This window comes from Pelmatolapia mariae, linkage group LG23, assembly GCF_036321145.2.
Source record: "Pelmatolapia mariae isolate MD_Pm_ZW linkage group LG23, Pm_UMD_F_2, whole genome shotgun sequence".
Taxonomy (NCBI): domain Eukaryota; kingdom Metazoa; phylum Chordata; class Actinopteri; order Cichliformes; family Cichlidae; genus Pelmatolapia; species Pelmatolapia mariae.
In genome coordinates, this window is record NC_086246.1 from 13,042,001 (window position 1) to 13,060,090 (window position 18,090).

General features: G+C 39.1%; 1 protein-coding gene across 2 annotated transcripts in view; it reads left to right on the plus strand.

Moving 5' to 3' along the window:
• LOC134620616 (gamma-aminobutyric acid receptor subunit beta-3-like) overlaps positions 1–18,090 on the plus strand; it is an 89,100-nt gene that overhangs the window by 32,453 nt on the left and 38,557 nt on the right. For both annotated transcript variants that reach the window (XM_063466840.1, XM_063466841.1), the window contains exons 3-4: positions 473–564; positions 673–740. In XM_063466840.1, coding sequence (XP_063322910.1) covers positions 473–564; positions 673–740 — 160 coding nt within the window. The remainder of the gene's footprint in view (positions 1–472; positions 565–672; positions 741–18,090) is intronic.

The following is an 18,090-nucleotide window of genomic DNA, read 5'->3' on the forward strand; positions in this document are numbered from 1 at the left end:
CTCTCGCACAGTCAGAGACGGCAAAAAGGAAAGCGGAAACAATATTTATGACAGGGAGGCGATGTCAGCCCATATTTCACATCTGACTCCATCCACAGCGAGCTGCTGACTTTTCCGCGGCTCAGTCTACTTTCTTGCTTTTTTGGGGGGGCAATCGATGGATTTACTCTGGATTTGAAGAGTGTCCGTCTCGGCTGTTGATTGCAGGGGAGTGAGCTCTCTGCTGTTGCTGCCTTCGTGCTTTACAATTACAAAAAGGAAAAGGGGGGATGTTTGCTTTGCACAAGCTTCGTCAATTTCGCGTCTTGTCCGCACTGGTTATCGGTTCGATTGTGTGTTGCGCAAAAAGGTGAGTGATCTTCTCATTATTTTTTTCTTCTTTCTTTTCTGAGAAGTCAAGGTTATTGCCTGGGCTGATTGATGCGGGAGTCAAGGTGATGTTTTCTTTTCTTTGCTTCTGCTGTCATTTCAGCGTCAATGAACCGGGCAACATGTCTTTTGTGAAGGAGACGGTGGATAAACTACTTAAAGGATACGACATCCGACTGAGGCCGGACTTTGGAGGTATGCGCCGCATTTATCCCCCAGCTTTATTTTTTGGCGCCATTTACAGTGTTGTGGTCAGACGTAGAGGTGGAGGTCTGTAATCATGACATAATTACTCTGTTCTAGGGCCCCCTGTCGCTGTTGGCATGAGCATAGACGTGGCCAGCATAGACATGGTGTCAGAAGTCAACATGGTGAGTGGAGTCACACTTCATGAACCCTTAATCCACAGCAGTCCTGCCTCTGCCTCAGTGCCAGGGGCATATACAGAAGGGGGTCATGGGGTGGTACCTGTACCCCCCCCCCCCCCCCCCCCCCCCAAATGTTCCTGCCTCCCAACAAAGCTGCTGAGCGAGAGTACTGCTGTGTTGCATGTAATATAGTGCATTTTACCAAGTACTTTACTGTAAAACTTAACAGTTTTAATGTACTTTAAGTATTTCTCTTATGCTGCTTTGTTGTCCACTATATTTTGGATTCAAATATTGTACCTTTTACTCTATAGTATTTATTTCAATGCTTTTGTTAAAAAAAACAAACAAACAAAAAAACAACCGTGTACTTTTTCCATGTATTTTTTCTGAATTTAGGGTGTGATTTTCAATGCATGTTTTTGCTTCTTGGTTCATATGGTAGAGCAATGCAGTAACAACTGATCGTTTTAACAGACAGACAAACCAAATTATACCACAAGTATTTCTTGTAAGAAGTATAAAACTTGTTTGACTTTTGTCTAAAATACCTTAACAGTAAATAAAGAATTGCATTGTAAGTTTGGGGAACCTGCATCATAAGACAGGCTGTACTATGTACTAAGTGTAACCCATAAATCTAAGAGCTTAAAAACTTATTTCACCATTCAATATTTTATACACTCTATATAATGGCACAGGGCTGCACATGATAATTTTGATCAAATATCCTTAGTTCCTGTAGCCCCCCCCCCCCCCCCCCCCCCCTTTCAAGTCCATTATGCGATGGTCAGATGGATGGGTTGGATTTCCTGTAAGCACTAAAACAGCTTTATCTCACACACTGCCAGCACCCCACATACACAGAAGCCTGGGTGTGAAAAAAGAAAACCCTCCAACATAATACAGCTTCCTGCTCCTGTTTCCAACAATCCTCATCCTCAGACACTGACTCACTTAGAGGATGGATTAAAGCAGCAGCCATGAGTTTCCAGTCTATAGTCCACATACTGTACCATCCAGGCACAGTAAAGGAAATACATTTTTCCATTGAAGCCCTCTTTTATCTGCAAAAAGAAACCCTTTCTCATTCTGCTTGTTAACCTCAGAAGCCACAGTTAGCAGTGTCCTCCCATGAGGGCCCCTCTGAGCAGACAGCTATCACGAAACTCTGATTGGATTTGCTAATTCATGGGCTGATGCCATTTTTTTTGACACATGCACATGCCGAGAAGTCACTTCAGGCTATTGTATCTTAAAATATCAGCCAACGCTGACCCAAATTGTACCGCAAAATGAGTGGCACCGTGTCACCCGGCTGCTGGCGACAGATTTTAAGGACTCCGGCATCGAACTGAATGGCGGACATTGTGTTTCCAGACCAACACCTCTCCTCGGCTACATTTCACAGCCCACCGCATGTGCAGGTGCAACCATTAGGATCTTTATTAGAGCTGATGGCTCCTGAGCCCATGTGCTTTCTTTCTTTATAACAACACAGACAAGCGCAGCAGTCAGTCAGGTCAGGCAGAGACTGCTGTACATGTACAGCATCAACACAGATGTCATAATGACATAATGGTGATCTTGATTGAGTCTACTGAGAAGGACAAAAAAAGAAAGTGTTTCATTTCACTATATAGTATTAGAAAACTGTCACTATTTATCTGGAGAGAGGAGGGTGTATAAGTGTGGGCGGGTACTGATCAATACCAGTGACTCAGTGATTACTTTGACAATTGACTTTTCTGCCAGTAGTCTGAGGCAAGAAAAGTGGTGCTTTTTTCCAGATGTTGCAAGAATCTCACAGATGAACTATTTCTGCTAGAAGCTATGTACAACAAATACATCATAGGATTATGGATTATGTTTAATTTTTGCTTGAGTTTATGCAACAAGAGGTAATTTCTCTTTTTTTGTTAAATGTCTGAGAGTACAAATCTCTTTGAGTAAAGCTAACTAAGCTATTTGTAATAACACGGTCAAACAAAAGAGGATTAAGCAGAAATACTATTAAATGTTCATTGCATCAGCAGAAAATTATAAAATAATGTTCTTAAAACAGTCTATATTATTCAGAAGTGTGAATGCTTGAGTAATTTTGTTCTGTTGTTGCATCTTGAAGATCTTCCATGTTCATATGACTCATAGTCAACTTCTACCAGCATTATTTGTCCAGGTTGGAAAATGATGTGTCTGGATGAAAATAACCTTCTAGCTTGTTGTCTGCTTAACGTGACTGAAAGGAAGTGTTGTTGGTGTTTAAATAAGGTTTTTTATGAGTTATTGATCCCAGAAGTTCAAATACAACAATTCGTCTTCCCGTTAACCCCTGAAAGCAAAGTAAAATACATCACATTTTAGTTACCTTGGGAGTCAGATGTTGGAACAAGGGAGTAACTCCAGGGTTAATGTGTTCCGATAGGAAAGTCGGAAAAGTGAGAAAAATCACGACTTGTTTTGCTTCTTAGCTTCCACATGAAACTTTGAAAATCCAACTCTAAATTAATATGGAACCTGCTAATAGATCATAGCCAAAAAAAAACCCCAACTTACTATTTTTCTAAATATTCTTCTAAATTTGGTAAATTGTAAATGGACTGGTTCTTATGGTTTTGCTGTATGCTTAGTGAGTATACAACATTGAATGTGTAACAAGAAAAAAGATCCCACCTTTGCAATGTTCAGAAACTCAGCAAATGTGACATTTCAACATTGTATAACCATTAGCTGATGGTCTTTTCTCAATGTTTAGTCATGATAGAAAAATGGTTCCAAGATTAAAGTTGAACAAGCATCGTGTTACCATAATATCATTTTGAAGTATGTTTTCAGTGACACTGAGATGTCCATTTGACTTTCAGTAAGGGGAAGTTTGTGTTTTTATATATTTTGAAAAATATCCTAGTCCAGCAAACATTGCAGTATTGGATAAGCATCGGCTGATGGTTTTTTCTTGACATCTAGTCAGTTTGAAGTATATCTTCAACGAGACCTAGAAGTCCGTCTTGAGAACGTTTGTGTTCAAGATTTATTTTATATCTTTTTATTAATTAGAATAAAAAATAAACTAAATGTAAACAATTTCTCAATAGAGAAAACAGGATGAAATAAACATTCTAACTTGAGATTAACTCAAACCCTACGACCTTTTGCTTCTAAATCCTCTGCTTATCCTACTGAGTTAATTCACAAAACTGTAAATAGCTTCATAGTATTAATTTGCTTATTTTTTAAAACAGTCTCCAGTAATACTAATTTGTTCACAATCATGTACCGGCAATATTAGTTGTCACCGTGTCAAATAAAGCAGAACAAAGATAAATTCATTTAATTCATTCTTTGAAATAATCTGAGTTGTATTATTTGCTTCTTAAGAGACGGTCTGACTTCTAGTCTATGTGAAAACATTGCCAGCATATGTCAGTTTCAACCAGGCAGATGACTTTTGGGTTTCAACCATATTTACCAAGAAGTGACCTAAGGTCACTACTCCATGTCCTTGGGAATAATTCTGGAGATGTTTTATTCTCATTGAGTGGTTGTTGCCAATATAGCCATTCTGAAATGGGGTTTGGGTTTGTGACAAGTTGTTTCTAGGGTTTGTAAAAGACTTCAAATGGAACTCAAATGGTCATAGTGGAGCGTCCAACTCTTAGAGGCCATCAAGGTTCAACTCATTGAGTTCTGTGTGTGTAAAGTTTGAAGGCAGAGAGTTTCAGAGTAGAGCAGATGGTGGATGAATGCATGGAGGCCAAAGCTGACACAATGACATCGAGATAGGTGGATATAACAAAAAAGTACACACTGTTTTCCAATGCTGTCCATAGTTAAATTCAAGGTAAAACTACCAAAGAAGTCAAATATTATTACAGAAAAAATGTTCAATTATTTTAGCATAGACAGTGAATTTCATTGACTCGTGTTACTGACAGTAGTTTACTGAGCGTAGGTCTTATTTCTAAGTTGTACAAAAAGAAAAGGGCAATTTTAGTCCCTTAATAGTGCTTAATTAATGTTGTCTGTTCATACATTTAAAAAAATGTATGGTGTCAAAATAATATATTTCCCCACGTTCCCCCATATTATTAACTCAAGAAGGTTTCTTCCTTCTCTTCATAATTGGTAGATCCATTATAATAGTCAACTTAGTGGGATGACAAAATAATGACACCACAATAATATCATATCATATTACAAGAGGAAACAGTGCAATACAGTATCGTTTCAGATTGCATCAAATCAACTTAAAAGAAAGAATATTTTCCTGGTTGTGTTATTTTTCGATATGCAAAGTCACGAACTTGCATTAATGAAGAAGAAACTCACAGAAGAACAAGAAACAGGGGATAATGGCAAACTGCAGGAAAAAGCCAATCAGGGAGCTAATTAATTGAACTGACATGTTATTAAAAGTGCATAATAATGAAATGCGCACATACTGACACCCGATAAGTGCATAGATGCATAATTCCGATTTTTCTTCTTCAGTTACACAGATTGCAGATGATTGTCTCGAGCTATATAGAGTTTGTATATGCAATAGAACACCACTGTTGTTGTAATAATATCATACTGTGATTCCCATCCCTGTATATAACTGCTGCATTTGGCAGATGCTACTAAGATCCACAGGTTCTATTCCAGTTCACTGGTAGTGGAAAAAAGTCAGCACAAGAGGAACTACGCCCTGTAGTAATGGAGCACTTAAGAGATTTTCAAACAGAGGGGAAGAGAAGGTGAACTAGTAATCACAGCCTGGTGTAGTGAAGCCAGTCTTCTTCTGTGTTATTTATAACTTAGCTGGAATGCTGCTTTGTCAGCTTACACAGTTTAGTGTCACCAGAATCCCTTCACACATTAATTGTAGCCTTTCGTCTACCCTACTACGGCTAAGAGGGACATGGCATGTGTTTAAACAAAGTATTACTAAGTAGGAGGTACAGTGCGCTTGATGCTTCAGGGACAAAGGCTGGTCTGTTGTGCTGGCTCTCTCATCTCATTATTTCAAAATATCTGCATAAGATCATCAAATGTTTACTCTGAGTACATTTGAAATTACTTACTTTTAATTACTTGCTTAATCCGGTCCTGACTTTTTAAACCCTGAGTAGCTGCTCTCACGGCAGGGGCACCGTTTAATCTCAGTGAGGAGCTCTTAATAAACAGGGTTAGGGGATAGTAGGGCTGCACGATTAATCGTTAGAAAATCGCGATCTCGATTCATACTTATGTGCGATCTCATTTCCAAATGACAACGATTTCGAAAAAAAAAAAGACGACGACGATTGTACCGCATTTTGATCCGGGACGTAATCTGCATGAAAACAAGCGCTCACTCTTCCTGCTCAACAAATGACAAGGGCGGAGCCTTATACCACGTGATACAGAAGCTGTGCCGTGATGCTCAAATTGGCAGGAAAGAAACAACGGAGAACACGTCAGGGGTGACGAGAAAGTGACAGGAGAAAATTTGTCCCGGTCAACCACCCAAACATCAATAACGGGAACCTTATACAGCGTTTCCCCATACCCATCGAACTCCCGCAGGCACAAAGAAATTACGGAGGCTATTACTTATCACCTGACCAAAGATATATCAACACTGTGCAAAACGAGGGATTTAAGGAAAATGATCAACACCCTAGACAAATGCTATTGTTGCACTACCTGCTCTATACACACAGTGTCGAGCAACGGTAGAGGAGGAATTTCAAGCAGTACAACATTTTGCGGCAACCACAAAATGTGAGGCATTTATTGTTTTTATGTTTATTTATTGTTTTTATGTTCAGTTTCAACTGTTACGAAGTTGATGTGCAGTTAATAAGTGCAATAAATATTTATATTGGAAAAGAAAATCGTGAGAGAATCGTGATCTCAATTCTAAGCAAAAAAATCGTGATTCTCATTTTATGCAAAATCGTGCAGCCCTAGGGGATAGGGCTAGAACAATTAAAAAAATAACAGATTAACCAATACATATTATAAAATAACTAGGGTTATAAAAGTTGCAAACTTACTTTTCACTATTAGTTTTTAACTGAGACCATGAAATTGTACCAATCGTAACTACTTGCTATGATAGCTTACACAAAAATATGAAATATACAAAAAGGCCATTCTCTAAAACCCCAAATTAAAAAAAAAAACAGTGAATCAAAAGACTTGGATTAGTTGGGAAACAGCAGTTTAAAAATCAGGAATCATGCACAGACATAATGTGCAAAAAAACACCCTAAAATCTATCAAATTTGTTCCTACATGTGTGAAAACATTTTGGTCTTGTCATTGATTTTCACAATAAAATGACAGACATCTACACTGTGTGACTGCTGATGTTTCCTTCTTTTTGTCTTATGATTTTTTGTAACATTAAGACTAATATCTGTGTTTGCTAAATTATGACTATGAAACAAATGTTGTTATTTATGTACAAAACAGCTAGTAAATGGAAGCTGCATTTAAGTTGGGAGGAAACTGGCTTTATGAACCTGTATTTACATGTAAGATTAGCTAGAATTACAAAGAAAAGCTTTATTACCCCTTACCAAATGCCTTTTTGCTGGAGGTTTCTTCCTGTTAAAAGGGAGTTCTTCTTCACTACTGCCTCCAAGTGTTTGCGCAGGGGTTTTTGCTAATGTGATTGATGGGTTATTCTCTCCATTATTGTGGGATATTTACCTTACAATAAGAAACACATTGAGACGATTGTTGTTGTGAATTGAGGGAAACATGAGTGTCTGCAACACGCTGTGCGAAATCCAGTATTTTTCAAGGTATTTCATTATGCAGAAGGATCTTTACCGTGCAATATAAAGCACTCTTACAGTTTTTTCTGATGGCTTAAGCACATTTTTTGTAACTATTGGCTATTTTTGCAAAACTCTACACACAAATAAGAAAACTCTTCACCCAATCAGCAAAACATTGTAGTTTTCTTGTAAAAGCGAATAACCTTTGCTTAACTCACCACACCTTTGTAAAAATGGTATTTTTGTATCAGACAGTAAACACAAGCCATCAAATTAATAAGCACACAATGCACCAACTACACACTGATGGTATGAATGAAAAACACATCTGGCTTTTGCTTTCTCTGTGAACAAGGTAGGCTATGTCAGTTTGAGCTCATACTTTTGTCATAGATCCGTAAGCATAGAGGGATCCAAACTTCAAGTACTGGTGTTTATTCACACACATCAAAACAAACACAAGTGTTTATTTCCAAGTCAAAACGAAATAGTAATTTCACTGAGGAAAAAAAAGAAATCAGTCTACATTGTCTCATCTCTGTGGATCTGGCCACAAAATTTCGTCTACATCACATGAAATGTCCTCTAGTCCAGCGGTCCCCAACCTTTTTTGTGCCACGGACCGGTTTATGCCCGACAATATTTTCACGGACCGGCCTTTAAGGTGTCGCGGATAAACACAACAAAATAAAACTAGTACCGGTACCAAAAAAAAGAAGATTTATTCATAACACACGTGAAAAGACCCAGGAAAAGCGAGTTAACGATAAAAACGACAACAAAATAACGCTGAAAACCGATAAAAACCCTGAAAACCATACATTTCACACCTGAGCCTCAACTCTCGCGGCCTGGTACCAAACGACTCACGGACCGCTACCGGTCCGAGGCCCGGGAGTTGGGGAGCGCTGCTCTAGTCCAAGGCACAGGGGAAAATATCTTCTGGAATTTTACATCTATGGTATTGTTGTGTTTCTCATTAGCATGGCAGTGCTACAAATCTTAGTGCAAAGTGACTGTACTAACCGACTCTCATTTCAAAATGTCCTTATGATGCTTGCTACACTGTAGCGGCTCAAGTTAGGCTGAACCCGTTGGCCAGCTTCCCTCAGGGTCACTCCATGGTTGATTACATGGTCCACTATTGTAGCTCTGATGTCATCAGCAATTCTATTTCTTACTCTTCTTACCCTTCCTCTCCTCCCTCCTCGTCCTCCTCTTGCTCCTCCTTGTCCTTGTTGTCCTCTTCGTCCTACTTCTTCACCTCCACGTCCTCTTCCTCGGCCTCCTCTACTTCTCACTCTTCCTGCTCCCTCCACTGTACTCCACACACACAGCTTACCTGTATTATAGTGCTTAGGCTGATTGCAAAGTGAACTAATTATCTAAAAAAGTTTTCACATGTGACAGTGTGCCAGACAGTTGGCAAAATAGTGTAAATAATGGCCATAAATGTGTATAGTTTTGCTAGGAGTGTGTTGATCCTTTGCAAACTGAGTGTAAAGCAGTGAGTTGTGTTTACAGTTCTGCAAAAAGAGTGCTGTGCAGTGGATTGTAGCTACAGGTTTGCAAAGTGTGTGTTACAAAATGGCAAACTGAGTGCAAAGCAGTTTTGTGCTTTTAGTTTTGCAAACTCAGTGAGTGGTTTTGCTATAAGTATTAATAGTTTTAGAAATTGTGCTATAAGAATCACAGTTAGGGTTTAAGCATTCAGAAAAAACTGTAAAATGTGCACTGATATGATTAGGATGAAATTGTTGCTGTTTCTTATCATCTGTGAGTTCGTGTCGAACACAATATATAATTAAGTCTGTGTTTTTTAATAGAACTGTAAGAGTATTTTAAAAATAGTAAAAACAATTTACCTTTTAATGATAACGGCTGTTATAAAATTTTACCCTGAAGTCTTAAGCCTTTAGTTGATTATGTCATGTGAGGAGGGACTTCTTACCTTTAGTTTCTGAGGAATGCTGTCATGCAGGGGTACAAGGTGAAAAGCTAAAAGCTTTCCTTCTTAACAGTTTAGTTGCTAACATTAGCTCGCTAACCCAGCAAGCTATTCTCCACAGAGCAGAGGAAGACTAGCTGAACAGCCAGGGAGTCAGACAGCTGAGATCATACTTAAACTGATAATTAATTTGCTCCATGTCTCATTGCCACCCATTCCCAAGGGACCGTGCATCTGCGCTCGTTAAATGGGCTGTTCGTGGCTGTTAGCCAGTGTTGAAGCCAAAACATTACTGGTGGAGCTGTTTGTTACTTTCAGCGTTTGACATTTGGTGAATGATATTCATCCAATGCAGGGACCGTCTGTGATTTTAGCACAGGGACGCGTGCTCTGCAGGGAAATAGATAATGAGCGCTTTTGTCCAGACCATTGATCAACACTAAACAGCACAGCCCAGATAAATGTTGCTGTCTGTGTTATGTGGAACAAAAAGACAATTTTCTATTCTGCATTCATTTCAATAACAATTCCCCTTCACCAGCCCAGTGGAACAGCCCCGCAGGCATAATTGGGAAAATTTGTCTTAAAAGTTGAGGGTTTATTGAGACAAGCACTGCTTGCTACGCTGAAATGAGTCTTGGATCCTTCTCAGCTTGTTCTACAAGGAGCACAGATTTGAACATAGTGCTGCCAGATTTCAGGCTTGTGACGTTCTTTCTCAAGCAAACACAAAAACAGACTGTTGTACAGCGCAAACACACGACAAGTGCCTAAGGTTTGGAGAGATTGAGAGTAAAGCTGTTTTTGCAGCTTGAGTGCGGGTCAAAAATCCAAATAGAGATCCCAAATTTTCGCACTGTTATAGAAGACTAGGACACCCTAAAGCTTCTAAAGGGCCCCGCTAAGAAAAGGGTGAAGTTTAGGCTAAATGTCAAAAAGCAATAGTGGCAGAGAGATCAGGTGAAAAAGGGTTCAGGTCAGTCATGGAAGGTACAAGTTATAGTTTGAGGTGAAGGAGATGTCAAACGGTGTGAGCTAACAGAAAACTGGCATCGATGTTACAGGGTGATGGGTGTGCAAATCTGGTTCAAAGAGAAGACTAATTGATCTTGTAACGGACTGGAAACTGACACATAGGCTACGTTCACACTGCAGGCGAAAGCGCATCAAATCCGACTTTTTTGACCCTATGCGACCCATATCCGATCATGGTATGACAGTGTGAACAGCAGAAATCCGATATTTTCAAATCCGTCCTGGGTCACTTTCGTATGTGGTACTGAATCCGATACATATCTGATGTTTTAGAAAGCGACTGCTGTTTGAATGGTCATGTCGCATTAAATCAGTCTTTTACGTCACTGACACAAGACAGACACCAATTATCAGCGCCGGACAAGACATCGCGAACACTTGCTGGCCATCCAGTGAAACTGTTTGGAAGACAACGTTGGAGAAACGTGAACATTTTATTTGTACTGTATAATCTGAAGATTCTGACAGAAATCTGCAACTATCCTTTGAAGCACCGCTCCTCTCTAAAACAGCAATAAGGATAATTATTAGGCCACATGTAAATAACAAAATAACTTTATCACTTAAAGCAAAATTGGGAAACATAAAGTCCAAAACAAGTCTTTATATTAAGGGCCATCAGTCAAACAATACTGTTTGGGTCTAAACAGAGCGTGTTGTGTGTGTGACGTCTTCTTTTGCGCATGCGGGCCGCTTTGAGGGTTCACACTAGAGCGTGTTTGCTGTCACATTTTATTTGTAGTGTGAACAAGCAGACAAAAAAATCGGATTTGATCAAAAAATCGGAATTGAGCATTAAGACCTGCAGTGTGAACGTAGCCAAAGACATCTTGAGATAGTCGGACTCATTAATGTTATTCAACTATTTAGTTTGGGGAAATAATTTCAGGACTGTGCAAAAATACTTGGGAATTCACAACATTTCAATGAGTATCATTATTTTTTTTAACTTAACGGAATTAAGTAGGGGAAAAAAATATGCATATTAGATACTGGCAGTTACATAATTTTCTCCTACATTTAAATCTGGATTCTAGAAAAAAATTCTTGACATTGTTGGTTATACTTAGTTTAAAAGTAGAATAATAGGGACAGTCCACAAATTACTTGTAGTTTAGAAATTGGAAATCGTGACTTTAAAAAAAAAAAAAAAAAGTAACTACCTAGCAAACATTGTTGAACCCTTTCCAGGGTTGAACAATGGATGATTGCAGTTGACATGTTTCCATGTAGATTAGAGGTCGGGTCAAACCATCTCTTAGAACATGAGGAATACGGATCTGATTATTGCAAAGAAGGACTTAATTTAATTTGACTTAATTTTGACAAAAACTTTTTTTAAGAAACCTCTACATTTAAATGCAATTTTAGTCTTGCACGGTGAACTTAATGCATTGGACTCTCACAGTTAATCCTCCCTGTCCATGATGTCAGCATCCTAGTCAGTTTAGTAAGTGATGAATTTTGAAGCATGAGATTGCAGATTGCGGAAGTCTATTTCTTCTCCTTCTATCAGGGAATTTTTAAAAAATATGTTTGCTTTGTTTTATTCATGAACATAATCTTTTGCTTTCTAGAAAGTCTAAGACTTTGACGTTGAAGATGTACCTCAAACTGATGTCATGGAAACTAACTTTACTGAACTTTAAGTTTATACTGAATTTGAAACTATTTTTCTACAATGACTATAAGTCAAGAAAAGACCACCAGTCAATAGATATTCAACATCGCAATGCTGAATGACATTATGGGGTATTGTGTGTAGAATTTTGGAGTGAAAAATGAATTTAATCAATTTTGGAAAAAGACTGTAACGTGACAGCATGTGGAACAAGTGAATTCTCTGAGTTCTTTCTGTTTCTGATTTCTAAATTTAATATTTTAAACTTGGAAAGCTTGCTTCTCTAACTTCTAATAATGGTGAAGCCATTTCATTCAAAGGATCCTAGAATAATGTATAATGCTTAAGATTTGACCCCCACAATCCAGGTAATGTGCACCATCCTTTAGTCATTTTGGTTCGCTTTGAGTTCACTTGGATTTTTCGCTGTGTTAAAACAAACATGGGCAAAAGCTTAGTTTACAAAGTCATCAACTGATTCGGACCAGAGTAAACGAACTATAGGTGTGAAAAATGCTCTTAATAATGTTGGACACTTGGAAAGAGAACCTGCTGTTTGTTGTTTGTAGTTTGCTATGTACCTCGGTGATTCACCTGGCTCCTACGCATATCGCAACACTGGTTCTATTTGATGTGGGGTGGGTTTTATATTTCATCAGCCTCTGCCAGAGTCCAAGATGGTCTGTGCAGGGCTTTTAGCCTTGGGAATCTTACTGGACACAGCACACGGGCAATCAGCGCATCAGGAGATCTGAGAAATAAAAGCGAGAGGAGAGCTGGAAGAGCTAAAGATTTATTGAGTGGCTGAGGGAAAGAGGAGAGCGGAGAAAGCAAAAGATCAAAGACGTGCGGAAAGCGGGGAGAGGAGGGGGTAGCTGTGGGAAATACCCCGCAAACTTGTGAGGCAGCAAATGTGAATATGGCATCTGGTTGGTCCAGAAATCCACCTGGTGGGGCAGGTTGACTCTACCAGTAGCTGCCACTCCGTGAGCGCGAGCTGCTGCACTAGCAGATGCTGCAGAGTCTGAGAAAGGCGCACTAATTACCTCTGAGGTTTGTTTGCGGTGTGCCGAGGGCCTTCGGCTGATGAGAAACGCATACTAGGACAAGATCAGAGCAAGGCAAAACAGATTATGTGTGTGCCAAGGCAGAGGAAACTAGTTGTACACTTAAGAAGGACTTAGTTGAAAATGTGTCATTTATTTGGTTTGCTGTCACAGAGAGAGGACTTTTTACTTTTCAGATATACGCAGGACTGTCAGATTAATGTGAGGTTTGGAGGTTGAAATATAACGTAAACACTGTTATTAAGAAAGTTTATTTGCCAAATAAGAGTGCCGTGTGTGGGAGTGTTTTTCATTTCCGCGACCTTCTCTTGCAAGAGTGGACCAACAGGCATGAATCTCTGTTGCAGTAAGAGCTATCAAGGTCTTTATATCCAAACCCATTACGTGTGCCTTATGAAAGTCATCACAGGAAATTAAATTACAGCTCAATGAAGGTACAGGTCCCTGCACGCACAAATGGTCAGAGTCTGCACTGTGAATGTAGTTTCAGTAACAGGCTGAACAACCTAGTCATCCATACACCCACGCTTGCGTGTGGGTGTCGAAAAGTAGAAAAAAACCCTGTCATTATGGAGAGGTGAAAAGATCTCCAGCTCCATTGCTGTTTCTCCAAATGTTCCTGCTGCCTGCTCGGTTTGTTTTTTTCCATTTTTTTTTAAACAGCAACAGCAACACAACGAGCCTTTTTGATTTGTTTGCCTTGACAAGTGCCTTCACATTTCACAGGTTTCTCTGGTTGTCAATTGTGGAGTTCCTGTTTTCTTAACATTAATTAAGTCACACAACCCGGTCTAAGGTCTGATTGTTGTGCCAACCACATCTATATACTGTATGTCTTATTGCATAAAATACATCTTGGAGTCAGATGTTGCCAATGCATTAACTATGTCATCATTATTATCTTATGTAGGTCTAGCTATGCAGCAACAGCGTATCTTTTCTTTGTGCTTCGAGTGTGGCTTAATATACCCCCATGTCTTTTATCCGGCATCCGGCTTCCTGCCTGATGGAATGTAATTGGCCTCGGGAGAGAGCGCACTGTAGGATGAAGTGATGATCACTAAGATTTAGAATAAGCAGAGCGGGCATTTCCTGGTCTTATGTGTGATTTCAGGAGGGGTGGCTGTCCCTTCCGGAGAACATTGAGACTTGCATACACCTTTAAGATAGACACTTCAATGCCCGGGCTTGGGGAATTCGAATCTGACAGGCGCCAGCTTCATTTCCTTTCTCTTTGCCAGTCAAGCAGACATTATGTTGTAGCAAATGAGAAAGGGCAGGTAAACTATGAGCTGGATTTATGATGTTGATTATTGCAAAGGTCATCAGTCAAAAGCCTAAGTACGGTCACTGTAATTGATATAGCAAAGGCTATATAAGATTTAAAGCAGGCAGGATAGAGTTTTGCTGATATGACTACACTTTGTTTTTTATTGAATTAAAAGCTACAAACCAGACTGATGAAAAGTCACACTTGTCTTAAGCTCTCTTAGTCAAAACAATATATTCAACAGCGTCATTTAATGCTAAGCATACAATAGCTTATAGGCTATAAAGGTTCCTGCCCCCAGTCTAGCTCCAGTAAAACCCAGCATACCTTGCTTTCATCCAAAGAAAATAAAAGCCTCTGCTAACTCGCCTCTAGTAACAGTGGCAGTTGTGTTGATGATTAAGTTGTGAAAATATCTCTGAGTTGCTGTCTGGCAGCTACATGATTTGGCTAGCTGTCAGTGCCTCATGCTAATGCTAAACTTTCAATAGAAGACAAGCAGATAGCAAGAAGCAACAAAGTATTTCATTTTCATTTCAGAGTCTTATTAATTCACTTGATTGAAAATGGACTATCAACCTCCACTCACTTGCCACTAGTAATGGTTGGCTGTGCAGATCAGTTGTTTGCCAGTAGCACGGTTTGGCTAACTATCTGAGCCCAATGCTAATTCTAAATTGCTATTTTCAATAGTTATCACAGGAGATGATAGAATAGAGAGCAGCTGCATTGCTGCTTCACGTCTCACTAACTACAGTGACTCTTTTCTTTTTGGTTTTTCAAAAACATTTTTTAATGGGTGTCAAATATGTGGTCCAGATAATATGTGGGGACTAGAAATAGTCCACTAAAATGTCTAGTTTGACCCACTGGATGGCTTGACAATTGCAGTGAAGTCACGTGGGCTATGTTGTTTCAGGTTTGTTAAAATTATTGCTATGGCCCAGGTGATTGTCTCCATTTTAAAAAAAAAAAAACATCTAGAGTTTTTCTGTTTTATAGTTTATTATGTGATTGTTTTACTGGTTTGACCCATTTGAAGGTGTGGCCCATATGATGAAATGTGTTTCACAGTGACTGACAGTTTAACTACAAGTTAACATGGTGAACTATCACCCCCAGCACTCGCTTGCTTATTAGTCTGTTACTAATTAGGACTACTTATTGTTTCACGATGTAACAATATTACGGTTACAGTAATATTACAATACTAAAGTTCATGAAGGGTAGTGTTTGTTGATAACTTAGCATTGTACCTCCTTGTCTAACTATATTTGAATATCAGTTCTCAGAAACTAAGATACCAGCAGTCAAAATGCAAACTTCAAGCCTTCAGAGTGTCTCATGCTAATGCTGTCTGAGCTCATCCAGTTATCAGTTGTCTATTTTGGTTTTTATTAACTCACCATTGATTAACACAGCTTGCTATTTGTTAGCCAGAATTATTTACAATTTTATCTCTTTAGTTTTGTATGATTCGATTGCTTGACTTGGAAAGTTGTGTTTTTAATAGCTAGTTTTTTTAACCTTGTTAATGAAGGCATGAATAAAGCCTAATTTCTAAAATGCCATTCTAAAGGGTAGAAGTCCATTGTGGGACTCAGTGAAGGGGATGTGACAGTCAATCAGAAGCTTTATGGACAAATATAGTATGTGCGGGAGGTCAGTGAAGAAGAAGGTGTTCCCTTTGACTGGAGCCTAATGATTTATGGTTGGGTTGATCAATGTAGTGGTCGGAAAATACTAGACTTTAACAGATACATGAGTGCTAGCATAATTGTCTTCCAATTAATGTTTTTAATGAAATAAAGTGTTACAAAAATAAAGAATAAAGTTTTATTTAATTCTTGGTTTTGATATATTAAAAATAATGCCAGTCCTGGTTGTGGTGCATGTAGCATTTTATTATTTAGAGATCTGCTGGTGCTCTAATTTTGAAAGTTCAGATACTGCCAGATGGGTAGCCTTGGCCCTGTCGTGTGTTGTGTCTCCCCTTCTAGTCATTGACGGCCCTCTGTGGTGTTCATCAATGATCTACTAGCTAATTTTTCAGAATCTTGTCGTTAGACAGTCCAAGTGCAGAGTCGTGGACTGCGACTTGCTGGATGTGCTCTGGAGATCGTCTGCGAGCTGATATCTGGTGGAAAACAGGTTCAGGTCCTACTACATAGAGCCCAGGTGACTACACACACAGAGAAAATGCAAAATACAAGAAAATGTAAAAGTTTGCACATTTGCAGCACTGTGACGCTTCTTAAGCTACAAAAAGAAGAAAGTTTTTCAAATCATTCCTTCATGTGTCCTTTTGTCTCTTTCTTTTTATGCATAGATTATTTAGACTGAACCAGGAGATAACAAGCTAATGTTTATATCCTGTCTATTCAGGCCTAACATGTAATACCTAATCTCTGGCAGATAATAACTGGTTTTGCCCTTGAGTGCTTCCTTCTTTAACCACATCTGTTATTTAAGCATACAGCAAACTTGTAGGACCCCGTTTAGTAAAACAAAAGAAAAAGCTAAATTACGATGCTGGGAAGGGCAAAAATGGATCAAATAGTGTCTAAAATATCAGATTCCATTGAATTGTTCATCAATTTAAGAGAAACAATTTGCTAGACACCAATAAATAAAGCAAGAACAATCTGTACGCAGGTACAGTATGTGGCGCAGAGTCATAATGGCTGTTCATAAGGGAGAAAAATGTTTGTACATTATTTGTTCTCCGTCGTTCTTCCCTTTGTCCTTCCCCTCTTTTTTTGTTATGAGGTAATGCATCATACGATATTAGACAGTGAGGAAATTATCCTATAAATTGCAGGGCAAAATTGTCATTTAGAGGAAAAAGTCCAATTCAATCACCTCCCTGTGTTTGAGCTAGAGACAGCGCTATTTTTACCATTCTATGGCAGTCGAAGGAGGAGGGGGATAGGAACTCGCTGAGGGATTCCCCCGCACTGCGGTGGTACGCTGCCTCAGGGCCGTCCCCCAGGGGAGCTCGAAAAAAATACATCAAATTGACTCAAATTGCTTTACCGTACGGGGGTTCATATGGAGTACACAGTGATTACATATCATGCCAACGTTTTTCCTCTCGTGCACCAAAATGGGAAGTTAAGTCAGGGGGAAAACTTGAGTCATTTATTTTTCAATGGGGAAGTCTGACACTTTCGATAAGTGTCAGATGGAACAATGATCCGTCTTCTCTTTTTCAGTTTATTAGCACGTTTGTTTTTTCCTTTTGTTCTATTGTGCTGCACTCTGTGATGTGCTAATTGGAGCATATGCAAGTGACTGTAAGTGACATGTGACAAACAGCATATTTCCTAGATGCTATAAAAGTTCAGATGCTAGTGCTGTAGAGAGAGAGAGAGAGAGAGCAAGAAAGACAGATTACGCTGAATCTGGGTCATTTCACAGCCAAAATGTTGCTTATCTGAATTCTCACACAGCCTGAATTGGGAGTGATTATCCAGTCGGGCTAATTGAATAATTGAGGCTCGCTGGAAATCATTTCCACTGGTCACTGTCATTATCTCTGTGGAAAACATACGCTAATAATCAAACAACAGTGGTAAAGCACGGCGTTGTGGGAATTGAAGTGTTGTGAGACATGCCAATAATTCATAATTTGTAGTCCCAGTACAAAATTAAAAA